This window comes from Oreochromis aureus, linkage group 2 (genome assembly GCF_013358895.1).
Source record: "Oreochromis aureus strain Israel breed Guangdong linkage group 2, ZZ_aureus, whole genome shotgun sequence".
NCBI lineage: Eukaryota > Metazoa > Chordata > Actinopteri > Cichliformes > Cichlidae > Oreochromis > Oreochromis aureus.
This window is the reverse complement of record NC_052943.1, coordinates 13,975,648-13,993,543: the sequence shown is the minus strand read 5'-3', so window position 1 is coordinate 13,993,543 and position 17,896 is coordinate 13,975,648. Positions and strand designations below refer to the sequence as shown.

The 17,896-nt window shown below is 38.8% G+C and overlaps 2 protein-coding genes across 2 annotated transcripts; one reads left to right on the top strand and one right to left on the bottom strand.

Annotated features, from left to right (window-relative positions):
- Positions 1-1,841: 1,841 nt before the first annotated feature.
- LOC120432828 (uncharacterized protein C3orf85-like) lies at positions 1,842-4,809 on the top strand. The gene is made up of 5 exons (XM_039598061.1): positions 1,842-1,846; positions 3,858-3,893; positions 4,142-4,265; positions 4,337-4,422; positions 4,731-4,809. Exons 1-5 carry the CDS (start codon positions 1,842-1,844, stop codon positions 4,807-4,809), a joined length of 330 nt encoding a protein of 109 aa, XP_039453995.1.
- Positions 4,810-5,411: 602 nt separating this feature from the next.
- LOC116318386 (neuronal acetylcholine receptor subunit non-alpha-2-like) lies at positions 5,412-12,707 on the bottom strand. The gene is made up of 6 exons (XM_031737417.2): positions 12,396-12,707; positions 11,258-11,409; positions 8,880-8,924; positions 8,324-8,433; positions 6,882-7,794; positions 5,412-6,775 (listed from the first exon to the last, which is right to left on the bottom strand). The coding sequence occupies exons 1-6, from the start codon at positions 12,460-12,462 to the stop codon at positions 6,602-6,604; spliced, it is 1,461 nt and encodes a 486-aa protein (XP_031593277.1). The 5' UTR covers positions 12,463-12,707; the 3' UTR covers positions 5,412-6,601.
- Positions 12,708-17,896: the final 5,189 nt, after the last annotated feature.

Here is a 17,896-nt window from a genome sequence, read left to right as displayed (position 1 = left end):
AAATAGGTAAGTGCACATTTAAATCAAACACAAGGTCACAGAGCTAGCTATCCAAATACCAGATAAACACATTTGTCATTTGTCAGTTTTTTTATCTCACTGTTTGTGCTGGACAGGAAAACCTACTCCGGCCCAAGAAGCAGGTACAGATCACCAGTGCATACCCTCCATCTCCCACAGCTGTAGATCATCATTTATTGAAGTGCCACGCATCTCACTGCAATTTCCCCCTTCCCAGCTTTACAAAGAGGTTCATCAACTGCATTTTTGTCATATTTGTCTCCTTTTTGTGCCAGACTGGCTTATAATCAAATGACCTATTTATTCCAGTCCATAAATAATTTCAGTCGGAAATAGAATCCAACAGGCAATGAGGGGGAACATTGCATATTTCTCCAAATGTTCTCGCCGCCTTTGCTCCCTGTCTCTTTCTCTCTTCTTCTTCTTCTCTCAGTGGAACAGGGGCATATTATCTAAGAGGCAGGCCTGCGCCATTGGTATTAGTTATTTTTCATACCCCACATGGAGCTCCATCTGAGGAGATTTATGCTGTTAGATCTGATTTGGTACAGCATCCCATATCTGTTCAATAGGTGGTCCCGAAAGCCACAGCGGGCTGTGTGAAACCTCTGATCCCAATTTCATCCTTTCAAATAATCTCACTGTAAAAGAAAAAAAACATCTAGGGAGTGAGAAGGAAGTAAAAGTAAACAAATCACACACAGTGACACACCATGTCACAAAGCTTGAATCATCTCAAACTGGTTTCTTGAACAAGAATGCGAGTTCACTGTAATCAAATGTCTTCCAAAATCCCCAGATCTCAATCCAATAGGGCTCCTTTGTGATGTGGTGTAATTGGAGATTTGCATCATTGATGTGCAGCTGATAAATCTGCAGCAGTTGTTCAAATTGCCATCAATTCAATATGGACCAAAATCTCTGGAGTATTTGCAGAAACTTGTACAACAAAGAATTTAGGCATTTCTGAAGGCAAAAAGGGTCCAAAACATTACTAAGGTGCATCTAACAAAGTGTTTGTTGAGTGTAAATATTAAGTACATAATTATGCATGCAGTACTGTCTCTGTGTGTGTTTGTGTCTATAAAGTGATTCTGTGGCTCTGTTGCACCAGGAGTATTTTCTTTTTACTTTATGTTTTTCTTTCCACTGTTTTGCCTCCTCCTACACTCTGTATAGCTGTTTGCCCCACTTAACAATGCACAGTGCACATTACAACTGCACAAACTACACACACATTTTTTTAAAAAAAACATCTCTATGCTCAAAGTTCTTAAAATCAATCCTCCAGCAAACTGGCAGCTGATGATACTCTGGACTCTTTCACCCAAATACCACAGTCCTTTTTCAGACAGACCATTCAGATTTTCCACCCTAAGGACGTGTACAGGTGTAATCCCAACACTTTTGTTTGGCAAATGTAATATGAATGAACATGAAAGATGTCACAGTGCAATTCTTATTTATTTATATTTCACCTTTTTGAGTTGATTGTGAGCTTCAGTGCTGAGGTTTAAAATGTCTCCAGTCCAGGAGGTGAACAAAAGAAAACGATAACCACAGAAATGAGTGTGAAGACTGTAGGGAGCTGTTAATTATCAATTTTTTTATAAATGGAAACTGTTCTGTTTAATTACTTAATGTTATGACGTTACTATCTCAATATTCTCTCAATGATGAGAAAGTATGCATGAAATTTTCAGTATCGTAACATATTTTGTTCAACATCCATCTTGTCCTTTGCCCTGTTTCTAACTTAAATATTTGAAATATTCCCCATAGTCCCAGCAGGGCGCATATGTGTGCATGTGCGTGATAGAATGAGGTCAGATGAGCTTTAGTTTGTATCTAAATCACTACCTTTGATGTGGGAGGTGTGCACGCATTCGTGAATCTGCATTGTGTCATTTATAATCTTTTCAGAAATGTGTGCACATCTGAAATGTTTTCAACAAAAAAAAAAGAAAACAGCAGTTCATATGCATCTTTTCTGCACTCTAATATTTGCTGGTTTGAGGTACGTGTGAATATCTAGCCCACATGATGAAGATCATCTTGGTCCGCTCAACACAGCTCGTCCTTTTCTGTCTCGCTAGCTGCCAGCTTGCCATTTGTCTCTGTTAAAATGTTCAGGTGGTGACAGTTTATTATGGGACGTGACAGAAAGGTCAGACCTCTCATACACACTTAGTAGTTTACTGTAGAAAAAGGTCAGCAGTGAGTCAAGGGTAAGGGACAGACAGAGCGTGTCAGACGAACCCAAACAAAAAGAGCTAAAAGGTTTTGTGCGTTGTGTGGGGGCGAGTGAAAATGTTACACAGTTAAAGAAAAACAACTCAAAAATTATACAATTATGCACAAAAATACTGTCACATGTGTATGAACCAATCATTAGAAAGTCTTATGTTCATAAATAGTTTAAATTATTCTCGGTATTATCACTTTGAATTAACCGTCACCCTCAATTCAGCTTTTATATAGTCATTTTCATGTGGCTACATCAGTGTTTGAGCGAGATTGTAGGCCTAAATATTACATCACACAAAGAAATTCACTGGTAGGCTCCTCCTCATACTTAAAAGGATGAGACCTAATGCAGCACCTCAACAAGTAAAAATGAAAATTAATCCTCCTGGGACCTGCTTTGATTTTTTTTTTTTTTTTTTTGGAAGTCTGAGCTGATTCAAAAGCAAGCTTTAAATTACCTTCCCTCAGAAAAGGCTGCTTTATGTGTTAATATTTCCCTTTCATTAAATCCATCACATAAGCTGGAGTTTTTAATGTGCTTCTTTTTGTCAGTTTTACTCCTGATTTTATGTTAATAGTTTACTGCACCAACATCTGGCCACATTTACGTTTGTTTTGTTTTATTCTTTAGGTGTTTTTTTTTCACGGTCCATTTTTTTAAACGTATTTTCTTAATATGCCGACACAGATTACAAAATTTATTTTGGAAAAATGGTAATTGTTCTGCCATTTGTGTCACACAATGAGTAAATGGTACACAGGGAGTGAACGCTCTAACCAAAAGTCAGTGTGGATAGGACTACACCTAGTGGTAGAAATGTAGACGTACACACACAAGCTTTACTTCCAAATTATAAAAATAGGTCATGCGTTCAATAATATATGGTTATTTATATAACATAAAACATGAGGAATTTAGTAATACCATTTGAAACAGAAAAGGATATCTATTGCAATATAATGCAATAAGAGTTCAAAGTAACATGAGTGGAGAATCTTTTGTGGAAAAAGTTGATGCAATAATGCCTTTAAAGTTCAACATAACTTTTTTTTTAAGGGTTTTAAAATGCAGCCAAAAAGCAAAGAATAGTTGTGTCTAGAAAAAAGCATTTGTAAGCATCTTTTCTTCAATAATTTTAATTTATTTAAACAAAACACGTCTTACAGAATAAACCTTTTAGTGACTGTCTTGACCTAAAAATACAGCCAGTAACATCTCTATGCTGAATCTCACAGCCTGGCTTCTGTGGGGGGAGGCCTGCTGTTTGGTCTGCTGGCAACAGATAAATGTAAATGTTGACTCAGAGTGACTGGCCTGGCCTGATGCTTGAGTTCTTTCATTCCCTTCTGGTTTCTGGTATTAAAGAAAAAATCTATGAAGGAAAGTGTTGTTCACTTTTCATGATGGATTTTGTGCTGAAACCGAAACACTCACACATTCAGACGAATGACACCTTTGCAGGTAAATCTCCCTTTCTGTCACGTTTTAATGAAACTTTACAGTATTTACGCCTGACAGCTCAAGCAGTTAGATGTCTACATATTTCTCTCTTTCTTCTAAAACATTTTCTTTACTCATAATTTCACAGACATGAAGTTTTTGATCCTCTTGGCTGTTTTGAGTGGTAAGCTTTCTCCTCTGTTGTTACTGCAAGTAAATGTGCTGGTGTTGTAGATTTAAAGTCATGAAACATAGTTTTGAAAATTATAGTTTTAAAATTTTAACATCCATTGTGAAGAAACAGATCTACTAGACTTATTTAACATCCAGGATTCGCCCATGATGCCTATTTGTGTAAATTTTGTTAGGATTTTGTATTTAATATATGCGCCCACAAGTATTATTATATCCATCAATGTTAATGTTTTTAAGGGTTTTTGCTGCCCCTTTCCTGAAGGAGGAGGAGGCTAAGCGATTCATCAGGCTGAAGAGACAGGCAGGATATTGGGATCCAAACTACTCTCAGAACCAGTGGGGTTACACCGTTCAGGAGCAGGTAAATGTTAGTGAAATGTTCTAAGCATATAGAGTGAGTCACTTTAAGAATCGTAATTGTTTGTTCATTAGGCTAATGAGTACTGGACAGCCATTCGAACAGATGCGCAGTATTACATGGACATGAGCAACCTGATGTTTGACCGCTCTGTGGCCACGTGAGTGACGTAACTGTTTGTCGCTATTAAATTACATTTGAATGTTTCATTGTCATATTCTTCCAACTTTATCGAGGTAACGCATTATCATTTGATATGTATGTTTATCGAGTACATTACTTACATAACTTTAAATCAAACACGTTTGCAAAGGAAACAACAATGGTTACTGTTTTAATGGTCAGCGTGCCCAACTTCAATGAGCACTGTAACTTCCTTTTAATATAGTTATGATACTTTTGATCACACAAACTTAAAGTCAATATTCATCATGTATATATGTTTTATCATTTTATTTTACTTTGCAGCGAAAACAACAGGATGTATATGGAGATGCTGCGCAATGCACGCGCCCACCTGGACAGCCTGACCGGTCGTAATGGGTAGAAAAGAAAAAAGAAGACTGGGAAATGGAAAACATTTCATAAAAAGTGATTTACAAAAGCATATATACAAAATATATAGTTAGAAAAGTATATAAAGACTTACTTGATATGGGATGTTTTTGAAAATGTTCTCCATTCAGAGCCTGCCTGAACTATACTAGGTTTAGCGATCAAACACACTACCTGACAGGAATGGAACATTTGGACAGAAAGTCTTAGAATCTCATTAATTGGTCAGCTTTTTTACTCAAGTTAAGCCTCATTGGTTACGAAGCGTGACCAATATTTCCTATATCAGCATGGGGAAAAATGTTGTTTTCAGCAATTGTGTCAAATTTATTGGATTATTGTAGAAAAATGATGCAAGAATTTCATACAATAAAATCAAAGTAAATTGAACTGAACATTTTGCTTCTTTAGTGTTTTGGGATTGTCTATTAATGGAAATAAAATGATTTTATGCCATTAATTAAAACGTATTCAACAGTATTCGAAGAATCAAACGAAATGAGATTTACCACCAGGTGGTGCTGCAAGATGCAGATTTTACTTCTCAGATTTCAGCCAAAACTACATCATTAAAATGATCCTGTTTGGGGGGATAAGTCATACCATTTGTGACACTGCAGTGACTTAAATTTTGCAAACAACATGATGAGCAAATACATTTTTTGCTGAATTCTAAGCGAGTCTAAAAACAGCATTATCTTAAACAGGCTTGTGTATTTAAACCAGCTTTATTGGTTTAATTAGGTACATCGAAACAATAAAAACAACAAACTTTTATTGGGTTGTTTTCATTAATCCAGTACGCTTTGTTACTTTAAATGTATTCTTTGTCTGCTGTGAGAAAAATGTATCTGATGAGGACGACACAAATGACAAATCAGTAAATGCTACTGAAACAGAACAGCACAATTTTTAAGATTCAGTGTGGTGATACTCAACATACAGCCTGAGGGCCAAATCAGGGCCATCATTTTCAGCAATAAGTCAGTTCATCTGACTTATTGCTAACGTTAACTTTTACTGTTTATTACTTTTATTTCAGGTTTATTCATGCCTTGTCACATGAAAAAAAACACTCAGGGAAGAGTAAGTTAAGTATATTTCCTTTAATACTTTATTTCCCCTAATGTGTGAAATCAAAAGTCAAACGTTTTGCAAGGTGGTGGGATCTCTGTTTAAGGTACTTTAAAGACTGTATGCAGAAATTATTTTTCTTGTAGTTTACTACAAAAAGTAGCCTACTGTTAAATAATAGCTTTGACAATGCCCTCATAGATGTTTTATTTAATTACAATTCCCAGAGTAGAAATTTGTTTTGAATTTGAAAAAAAAGTATTTCAAGAAAAAAATATAAAATTAAATATGATGTTGGTTAAAAACATAAAAAATAAGGCAATTATGGGGTTTTACCTTAATCTTGTATATTGATAGCTAAATACCATTTGGTGTAGAGTTTATGAAGCATTTCTTTGTTGTTGTTTTTTTTATTTTGGCAATTTGCGAGCTGAAAATGAACACAGGTGACACTACTGTTTACTGAGGTTGTCGTATGTATCTTAAACCAGAATAAAATGCCAATATAATCAGATGAAACGTTATGATATTGACTAAACAGACACAGTGACTTGATGACTTATTTGCATGTATATTTTACACAGTGGTTTAACAGAAAGAGTCACATAGTCAACAAAACCCTGTAAAAAGTGCCTGCAGTGGGCTTTTCTTGCTCAGTGGTACCATGTTTAAAAAATGTTTTCTTTGAAGGCAGATGATCAGTTGCCTCGTCAGTGTAACTGCTCCGAAGCTTGTTCCTCACTTGGAGTTGGAGGAGGGATTTTCATGAACATCTGCAGAGCTGGAGTGAAGATAAGGATGGTGCCTAATACTGAGACAGTGAGGAAAGCCCAAAGGAAGATTCTGTCTAACACCTGGGCCACAAACTTCCAGTCTTGTACCACCTGTGAAAAGGCAAAAATAAGACATGGGATTACAGAAACAGTATGTGCAATATAAACATTAATCTGTCAAAAGAATTTAATGTTTATTGAGAAATACTTTACACACCTCACGGATGAAGTGCTCTTTACGGATATGTCTGCTGATGTAGCGCACCGAATAGATGGCTTTCTCCAACATAGCGCCCCAGGCTTCTTCGTCCTTCCCATCAGAAGTCGTCGGTCCGTGCGAACCACTGTTTGTCTTCTGGCCTCTCCGACCTGCAGAGCGAGACTTCAGCTCAGGGCTTTCGGGAGCCAGCTCTGGGTAGTGGTAGCGGTCAGTGTGCCCTCGCATGCACAGCAATCTGGGCAGTTTTTGAAGAAAGAGGTTTCGAACCCACGGCGACATTGGGTGGTAAGTGGCTGAGGAGCGATGGTGGACATTGATGACAAAGACAGTGACGATGATGGAGAGGGTGACAAAAATCATGATGAAGAGGAGGTACTCTCCGATCAGGGGTATGACTTTGGAGGAGGAGGGAATAATTTCTTCAATGACCAGCAGGAACACAGTAAGTGACACTAGGACGGAGGTAGAGAGTGAAAGCTTCTCTCCTTCATCTGAGGGGAGGTAAAAGACCAGGACGGTCAGAAAGGACAAACCCAAACAAGGGATGATTAGGAACAGCGTGTAGAACAAGGGCAGCCTCTTCAGGATGAAGGAGTATGTGATGAAGGGATAGGATAACAAGCCATCTTTTCTGTTTCCTTTGGCACCAGTAGCACTGAGTATCTCCCACTCCCCGTTATCAAAGAAGTCTTTCCGATCAACCTGGTTGTCCATGAGAACCAAGTCCACCATGCTGCCATCATAGGTCCAGGACCCAAACTTCATGGAGCAGTTCTGGCGATCAAAAGGGAAAAAAGTGACATCCATGGTGCAGGCAGACTTGTAACTGGCAGGTGGTGTCCATGTGATGGCCCCGTTGTACTTCACAATAGCTTTGGTCATCAGGGAACCCTCAAACCGCCCATCAGCACTGAAGAAATATGAAACACAAGTCAGTTCTCATCATAAGTCCATTTATATGAAACTGTTAAATTAATACTACTATTTGCAATCATCCATCTCCTTTTTATGCACATGTTGTAGTTCAACTGATAATCACATGAAAATTGAACATTTATGGACTCTTTGAAAGCATTATGAAATGTGTCCATGTCGTTCCCTGCTTCTTGACCAACGGAAACTAAGCCAGACTCAAACCTAATAAGTGGTCAAGTAAATGTATGGCTGATTGGGTGAATGTACAATGAACAGAGTGGCCTTTCTGAGCACAGCTCAGTGTTGCCTGAGTTTTATTTTAGTTTTTTAGATGAGGTGTAAGATTAAATATTTATAATATTTATATTACAACATGCTGGTTACACTCAAAGGAAGTTTTTTTTTTAAAAGCAATTAAGATAGATAGCATCACGTTGTGTTAGTGTTTTTCATACAGACAGACTCATGTTTCACATGACGTAATCATCAGTCACTGGATTGGTGAAATTTCAGAGTGACCTTACTTCTCATACAGGACGATGTCTGGGAGCCAGATATTTTCTGAAGGAACTCTGATGGAGGTGATTCCTCCGTATTTATCTGGATTCCATCGCAGCTTGTAATCAATCCATTCCTGGTCAAGGGAAAGCACAGGAAGCCACATCAACAGACTGATAAACAACACTCAACAATACTATGATTTGCTCGTATTTGCTGGAATTAAACTTGATGAAACTTATTAAAAAGCCCAATACCTCTATACCCTCTATAAGAGACTCCTTTATGAATTCTGTCACCTATCAGCAGCTATTCAAATAACAACTAAATATTATATTTAAACCAACTGCTCATACATACAGCTTATTTAAGCAAATCCGGGGTCTATATATTAGTTTTAAAATACATTACATTCAAAAAGTCAGTCTCATTTTACTCTGCAAACCACGTGTTATTTGTTAATGCATCATGTAAAATAAACTGATTAACATTTATGAGAAAATGTTTATAAATGGTCTCTTGGATGATCCTGTACTATTTTTCATGCTCCTGCCCAAAAACCCTGTGTTCGTTTTGTCTTACCTGCCACAGCCAAACATTAGTTGTCATTAGCTGATTTTTCTCATCCTAAAAGACAAAAACATAAAAAATAGAAAAAATATTATTATTTAAAATTGGGAAAATATGTTATGTAAAAATACTTTCCAAAAATGTAAAAAGAAATCATCTTTGGAACCCATTGTTTTATTATTTGTCAGATTTTCACATTAAAATGCAACTATGAAAATGAAATATATTTGCTTGTTTGGCTGATTTTGGTTGGGTTGTTTAGTACTGTGGAAAAGACTCAAGGCACCTCTGATGTCTTTGCATTTTTTCAGGGAAAATGGGAAATAGGTGCAGCGATTGTATACATAGAAATAAAATAAGGCAAAAACAGAGTTTGTAGAATTCTTGAAAGCTTGAAAGTCAACATTTGGCACGGACACTTTTATTCTTCAACTGTGTTAGCTGCAACCTTTCTTTCATTGTCATTCAGTATTCTTCAGGAGCAGTTCTCCAGGCTTCTTGAAGGATGTACAAAGCTCTTCTCTGGATACTGGCTGCCCTTTGTTGTGCCCTCTATCTACATGATCCTACACTGCTTCAGTAATGTTGAAGTTTGAGCTCTGGGGAGGCCAATCCATGACTGATGGTGTTCCACTGTGTGTTTTTCTATCCAAGTATGCTTTTACTGCAGTGGCAGTGTGGTCACTGTCATATTAAAAGATGAAGGCACTGCCAATCAGAAGCTTCCCAAATGTTACTGCACAGTGGATCAAAACCTGATGATACTTTCCTGGGTTCATAATTTCATCCATTTTGACAAAGTTTCCAAAACCACAGGCTGAAGTTCAGCCTTAAACACTGACAGAGCCTGCACTGTGTTCTACAGATGGCTGTAAAACATGGCACTCATTGTTATACCGCTCTCTTGACTTCCTCTGGACATACTGACAAAAATGTCAACCAGAAATTCAAGATTTGGTTTCATCACTCCATAAAACCTACCGCCACTGATTTTGAGTCAAATTCTCGTGTCACTGGCATACCTCAGCCTTATCCGCCTCATGTCATGATTCTATTGGTCCAAAAATACTATTTTATGCCAATAAATTTTTATATCTTTGGCATTTTTAAAAAGATTTAACTAAAGAAATGGGAACTTGCTTTTGTAACAGAGTTCTAATAACAAAGTACCTAAAGATACACTTTAAAATTGGTTCTTCCCTAAGGCGCCTGCTCAGTGTAGACTCAACACTGGTTCATGCTTAAGTGATTCATAAACAAAGGTCTGCACATGTCAGCAGTCAAGGTTTACAAAGAAATCCAAGATCACTTATTTCATTCAAATATTTTATTGTCTGCTACTGTTTTAGTGAATAAAAACCCTCAACTGAGGTGAACCAAATCATCATTTCGTTTTCCACTGTATCTGACAGAATCTGATTTATCTGCCACTTTCTTAGTAAACACAAAGAAAACATAGTACCAAAAGTGGGTGCAGGAAGCTGTGCTCATAACAAAAACAGAGTTCAACAACCTCAGCAGACGTGAGAGAGACATATTCAAAGATGTTCAGCGTATCCAGCGCAGGCCTCAGCTGTCAGACTCAGTTGAATGTTTTGGTGATCACATAGACCAGAGGTGAACCATAATCTAATACAGAGCTGAGCAGCAGCCTAGAGAGACTCAGGGGACATACACAGCATAGGCAGGCTGCTGTTTTTATGTTTAGCTCCATCGCCCTTTCTCTTTCCCAGAATCCAACAGATCAACCTAAACCTTTCCTATTTGCCACAAACAGCTTTATGTAATTCATTTCTGGCTGTGTTTGTTGGAAGGAAGAGAAGAAAAGTTAAATATGAACTGGCTGAGATGAATATTTCAAGCCAAGAAGCATGGTTCCTCCATTAGCGTGCTCAGTTTTCTCCTCTGGAGCACCTAAACCATCTCAACCTATCACAGTCACCCTCTGAAATATTAAAGAAACACTCCAAAGAGAGACTGTGTAGTCACAAATATGAAGAGATAGCTTGAGCTCTATTTCAGCACCACACATAGTGACACTGATGAAACAGGAACAAGACTCTTTATATTTCTTTTATATGTGTTACACGTGTTTTATCTAACTATGTGTCTTGATACTTTTTCAGTAATTGCATTTTCCAAGCATGTTCATGCTTGCATTTGTTTTTGCTGTTAAAGGGCAATGCTTGCAATATGCTTTACTTTGGATGTTGCCAACAAATCTCACAGGAAGACCGAAAGACCAAAACGTGTAAAATTCAAACTTAGTTTCATTCAAACTAAGGAAGCCACTTTTAACAGGAGTTGCAAACTGATGTCAGTCTGTTTGTGTGTGTGTGTGTGTGTGTGTGTGTGTGTGTGTGTGTGTGTGTGTGTGTGTGTCGTCTCACCACATCGACCAGCTGAGAGATCTTGAGTCCAAAGCGTACTTTAACAGTGTCATTGGCACGCTGGATTGGCCTAACCCAGCGCTGATAGCCTTGGAAAAGGTTCTTCAATAAAGCATCCTCCATCTCCGCCAAGGACACGAACTCATTTGGAGCTGGAACAAGAAGAGGGAAGGTGGATCAACAATAATAACAACTGTGCTCCTACTGCAGCTGCTTTTCACCATCACTAGCCTGATTTTAAGTGTCAGGGATAGAAAGTAAAGCATTTATTCTTCCTCTAAAAAAACACACTGCATAACGAGATAACAAGATAGGATAAATGGTTAATATGGCTGTGCACAGAAGCTGGGCAGTCAGCCCATCAGTCAGTCTGCAGTGAAATAAAGTCACCAGAGAAACAGAAACTGTAATATTGATGCAGAGAGACATCTAAAATATCAGACACAAGGGACATCATGTGCAAGGACTAATGTGTGTGAGCTGAGGGACGGTGAGGAAGAGTGTCCACCTTTAACCTGCAGTGTTTTAGTTTTTTTCCACTCTGGCTTCACATCTGTCTAACATCATCTGACAGGGTAAATACGTATAAAGGATCCACCAAGCAAACATGAAAGCCACATTACAGATGATTGAATCCCACAAGCTCTGGCTGTACTTTCAAGGACAGGTGCAGAGATGCTGATATATGACACCTGTGTTCTTGTTTGCCTGATGACCAGTCAGCTCCAAGAGAAGCAGAGCTAGGGCCATCGCATTACTGCGTTACACTGCTAAAAGGATTATCTTGTTGCACTAAAAAACCTTAATTCATCCCACAGAAATGGCAGCTTTTGCTGTTTTGTTGTTGTCAACACAATTAGAAGTCTGCATCGCTTTCTCCAAGTTACTGAATCTTTAAATCCAAAAAGAAACGTGGGAAACGAAACATAATCCTTTGCTTTATAAGACCAGTGGTGAGCAGTTGGTAGTTTGTGCTTTTCCGTTTGACAAGGTCATCGGAGTTTATGCAGAGTTTAATCAAAGCTATCAGCGGATGTTGCACAAAATGGAACAAATCGGTGGAGACATTATTGCGCATAGAGTATGTACTCTAAAGAAATATTACATTTATATATACATATGTCAAGAGTTTTCTCACCGGCAATCTTGGCGGGGGACAGCTTGCAAAAACCCAACAGGAGGAGAAGAAGGACTTCTAACTTCATGGTATTGTCCGGGAAGAGCTCTGACAGCCTCCTGTTAATAACTGCTGCTCAGCTGGATAAGTAGGCTATGCCCCGAGGTTCCCATCAGCGCTGGAGCTCGACGGTATACGGAAAGTAACCCCGCTGCTGCTGCCGTGTATCAGGGGGCAGGGACCTGATGTGAGAGCGCATGTGTCCGAATCTGATTCCGTTCGAGGCGTCACGGGAAGCGCCGCTGTCGGTGGACGGGGTGGCTCGCAGGAGGAGGGAGGGAGCGGGGAGGATGAAGGAGGTGGTGGAGGGATTCCCAGGTCGGACAAATAGGTGAAGTTTTAAAGATGCTCTAAATCACTGTGTTTAGCTCACTGCTGCTATCGACTTCCTCGGGATGGACTGGGTTATTACTAGCCGATGTTTAAAAGTACAGCGAGTCAGAAAAGTCCTGCTCGGAATGTAAGTCTTGAGCTTTCACTTTAAATTGTGTGTAGAGTTTGCACATTTTACAAAAGACTTGGGACAAACAAATACCCGCCTCTAATGACTTTTGTTGCAGTTTATTTTATTGTCTATAGTTTTCTTTTTAGAAATATAATATAGGGAATATAGTGCAGTGAGAATGGTTGCCCCTCCTCCAGCGTCACCTTTTAGTCCAAAGCACAAAGCAATTAAGCCCGTCATTTAATGCAGAAAGCCCCTATATGTGTGCATGAAAACATCACGTGAATGAATACTATGTACTTAAGCAGGAGACTAGCCTACCTTCATTAATAACATCCGTTTTACCTGTTGTTATGTTTTGGAAAAGCTCTATTACACTTTATTGCACCATTCTCCCCAGGATCAAGAATCTGAGGTACAAACACTGTTATATTTAACTTTAAATTATTGAATAAAGTTGTTTAAAAGTGCTTCCTATAGTGTATGTGAAGGGCAGGCTTGTTTGAAAGTTTTTTTGAAACGTTTTATTTTTGCAACAAATAAACTCATACATCAAATTAAAGTTATACAAAAAAAAAAAGTTTTATTGACATAAACAGGAAGCTGAAAGATTCAAATCGGATTGTGAGACATTTCAAAGCAAATCTGTAATGCGGCAGGAACCTTTCTGTCTCCGAGCTCCAGGTTTATCATTACATTATCACTATGCAATCAGTCAAAGCTTATTGAGTATGTCCCAATGGCAGTAGCGGTTTTAGATACGGGCGACACGGGCGGTTGCCCGGGGCGGCATCGTGGTGGGGGGCGGCATCACGGGCATCGGCAAAAAAAAAAAACGCTCGTAGTCATGCTGCCCCGACATCATGCCAGTGCATATTGGGAATGGCATAGGCACCGATCGGTTTTCTGTCGCCCATTTGCTTGGAGTAAGGGCGCCCTCCTGCTGCTTGTGGCAAAGGGAGGAGAGGAAGGGGGCTGCGGGGGATTCTCTGGCTGGCTGGAGCAGCATCTAATAACCAATATTCTTTGTCAAGTGGAATTTTTTTTTTTTTTTTTTTTTTTTTTATTTAAGAAGGGAAATAAAATAAAACAAAATAAAAACAAACCAACAAACACGAAAACACCAGACATTATGATACAGACTTATAATGTGCGCCGATGTTTTTTCAAAATTCTATACGGGAAAAGTGAGCGCGAGAGCCCTCGCTACGCCTGTTCGCTGCTGAAGTCAAAGTAAACTTTATTGTCATCTCCGCTACATACAGTCCAGAGAGACGAGACGACGAGGCTCCACTTACAGCAGTGCAAGTAAACGAACAATAAATATTTAAGAGTAAAAAAATAAATATACACTTTAGGACTAGGGGTAAAGGGATCAATAACAATTTAAATGTATATTTTATATTTTGTTGATTTAAAGTCTCACACACAACCCGTTTTTAAAGTTTTAGTGAAAGACAGACTGACAACGCCCTCTTAATGTCACCGCTAGCACCCACGTGACTCCCGTTACACATCACCATAGCAACCAAACAAACAAAAACCCAGTGATCATTAAAACTCAATACATTTAATTATGACTCCTACAAGGAGAAACGAGCAAAAGATCCAGGTAAGCACATGTGTCACTGGATAATGGCAGGTCATGTATAAGAATCAGAATACTTTCTTAATCCCTAAGGAAATTACAGTTGCTCCAAGAAGAAATGGTAAAAATAGTAACAGTAAGAGACTAAACTCCAAACAATATATACATTAATATAATATTAATTTGTCAGTGTCAATTGTTGTTTTGTCCTGTTCTCATTGTATGACGAATTATGATGTCTGTTTAGTAGCCGTTTGCATACTATGGATGCTCTCTCTCTCTTCATATGTGTGTGTGTGTGTGTGTGTGGGGGGGGAGGAGAGCAGAGGGAGTGTTCGCCCAGGGCGCCAAACAGGCTAGGACCGCCACTGCCCAATGGGATTAGTTTGGCTAGTTTCAAGCTTGCTGAGACTCACCCTGGCATGAGTTTGTCTGTTAGTTTCCTCTACCTAATACCAACTATACACAGATATACAAAAATATGTAGTTAAAGTTGATTGTGATGTGTATTTTACAGAGTTCAAGTGTGTTTGCAAACATCAGTGTGAATATTTAATCACGATGAAGTCATCAGCTGCTTAAGTGCCAAAGACAGAAAATTTTGGGGGGGGTACAGGCTGGGTCACAGCTACGTAATTCAAACACATGATTGCATACATGTAAGACACAGACACAGAAACACTATTTTCATGTTATGAGGCATGCCCTTACATGCAACTGAACAAAAACACTGATGGTGGTCATGAAAAGGAAAGGAAACCCAAACTCATGGCATACAGGACAAAAACAGCTGAACATAAGGCATAACTCACACACAAAGAAAGACACTTAGAAGCAAAAACAATAGAATAGGAGTGAGAAAAGGAGAGCCAAGAGCAACATAAACTTATTATCATCCCTGCAGTCAAAGACAAGGCTGGTGGTGAGATGGCAGACATGCTTTACAACTCATAGCTGAGAACAACAACACTTTAGATGAAAAGAAATGTGTGATGCGAAATCAGTACTGCCCTATACCAGCTGACATCTGGGAGCTTGTAGAAATGCTTAGTTGAGGTGTGAAATCAGCATCTGATACAAACAAATTAGTATTGCTTAGTTATGTACAAACACACAGATGCTTTAAAGTTTTAAAATCGCTGTTAACTCAGGCAGAAACCAGGCAACAATCATCTTAAAATATCAGCATACCGGTATATAAAGCTATTATTTGTATGCTAAAATTCAGGGATTTGGATACTTGCTTTGAATGTTGTCAGGCCATCGAAAGGGTGTTATCAATGGTACAAGCTCCATAGATATAAAGAAGTCTCCACAACTCATCCAGGTATACTCTAAGCAGACAGGAACTCTCAGTATTTTTATTTCCTCCTCCTTTTCACCTCCCTCCTCTCTTTCTAGTATACATATGCACACACACACACACACACACATATACTTATATATGTGTTTATCTCACACTCCCGCTCCCTTGTGTTTCCTTTCCTGCTTCTCCTGGGTTGAAGTGGCTGGGATAACGGGAGGCTGATTATCACAATGAAATTATCCTGATTTTCTGCTCCACTTGGAGCTGTGGGGCGGGCAGCTGCTGCCTCCGAGATCGACCCATCCGCCTCGCCTCTAATCATTCAGAAACATAAATTCTCACGGGCTTGAAACCTGCTGGTCTCTTCCCAGATGACTGTGGGCAGCTGTGCAACGTGCTTGCATATGTATGTGTTAGTTGATGTATGTGTGTGAGAGTGAGAAAGTGAGATGGTGAAGACGCAAAGTGAGGAGAGAGCACATTGTCAGCATCCGTGTGTTTACAAAAATGTTGGGGCTTGTTTGTCTCGGCTCGTGCGTGTGTGTGTGTGTGTGTTCTCTTCTTGACTGTGTTTGGTGTTGTTTTTGTTTTCTCAGCCGTTGTTGAGCCCATAATTAAAGTCTGCATAATTTCACTGGGTGCAAAAATATTGAATTAATAAGAGGAAAAAGCCTCGACTACCGAGGCCTGGGGGTTTAATCTTAATGTGTTTGTTGTTTTAAGGGTTTTAAAAAATGGTCATAAAGGAAGGAGGGGGATACAGCAAAGGAAATCCAATCTCACACAGACTTCAAAGGGAAACACAAAGTCAGTAGTCTAATAGCATCACCCCACTTCACTTATGCTATCACCAGCACTTTAAATGAAAAAATCACATAACCTGATGGCCTCATAGCAGCTTTGAGAGGATACAAACTTTTTCCAAGTCAGTCCAACTTTAAAATGGTCTGATGAAAAAAAAAATCCAAAACTCATCAATAATATAGCGGTTCAGTCATTTGATATTTTAATCTTCTGAAGCACAAAAGAACTGCAGGGCAAACAAGCTGCAAAGATTCTGGCCAGATCTGAGGAGCAAAAATCTTTCAAATTTAGCTCAAACTTACAACAGAGGAATAAAAAGAGAAAGGGGAGCGTGTGAGGGAGGGAGTGAGAGATTAAAACAAATTGGCCATTATACCCTTTGGGGCTCAAATATCAGTTCAAGGGCCACCCATGCTGGAGTGGAAAAAGTTAGCAGCAGAGTGAGCTTTCTCACTCCGCTGACACACAGTCACAACATGACTATTGACCTTGAACATGATACTTCAGTCTAAGAGGCTCACACTGATTTTCCTTTTGTTTTCGTCTGACTGACGTGAGAAAAAGAAAAGACGGAGCACCGTTTGAAACTCTAGCCGCTCAGACAGGGTTACAATTCTGTCTGCTTCTGATAATGTGTAAAGACGGAGGAGCAAAGATCAAGTGCGGCAGAAATGTGTACAGCATTTGTCTGTGTAGAAATAAACATCTGTGTATACCTGTTTCACTTTGTTAGAACATAAAAGCAAGTTCCTACAAATAACTCATTCATCTATATGTGACTACCAGAGTAAGTGCAGTGCTCAGTTTGTGGTCATACTTTTTGGGGTCTTTTTCTCATATTCATTCAGTAGATGGAGCCACTCACCTTTGCTGCTAAATATCTTCATTATAGGAAAATTATGATAATGCCACAGTTCAGATATTATTAATCATTGTTATTAGTATCATCTGTGACCTCATGATGATCTCCTTGTAATATTGTATGTAAATAAACCAACACTGACTGTTACAGAACTTACCCAAGCAACTTCAAGCTCAGCACTACATTTATTGGGCTGCAGATACAGCAAGTTTAAAAATGATCTGATTAAGGGTTGTTGGGGAAAGCAAACAGACTGACAGACACAGATTAAGCACAATATTCAGATTTTCAAAGGCGATACAGATGGTCAGAGCTGGGACATGTTAAGAATTTGAATGCAACAAGCACAAAAAAACAACAAAAAATGTTTTAATCTTTTTAAGAAAATCTTCAGAAGTCTTCAGCATTGTGTCAATTAGATGTCCCCACTAAGATATGAAAAAAAAGACTGCGTTTT

What these genes read in the sequence shown, in the direction of transcription:
- LOC120432828 (XM_039598061.1), top strand. An exon ending in CCTCTTGGCTGTTTTGAGTG is followed by an intron (nt 3,894 to 4,141) that starts GTAAGCTTTCTC and finishes AATGTTTTTAAG; the next exon opens with GGTTTTTGCTGCCCCTTTCC. An exon ending in GTTACACCGTTCAGGAGCAG is followed by an intron (nt 4,266 to 4,336) that starts GTAAATGTTAGT and finishes TTTGTTCATTAG; the next exon opens with GCTAATGAGTACTGGACAGC.
- LOC116318386 (XM_031737417.2), bottom strand. Translation starts at nt 12,462, where the DNA reads ATGAAGTTAGAAGTCCTTCTTCTCCTCCTGTTGGGTTTTTGCAAGCTG. An exon ending in GTCCCCCGCCAAGATTGCCG is followed by an intron (nt 11,410 to 12,395) that starts GTGAGAAAACTC and finishes TTCTTGTTCCAG; the next exon opens with CTCCAAATGAGTTCGTGTCC. An exon ending in GACATCGTCCTGTATGAGAA is followed by an intron (nt 7,795 to 8,323) that starts GTAAGGTCACTC and finishes ATATTTCTTCAG; the next exon opens with TGCTGATGGGCGGTTTGAGG.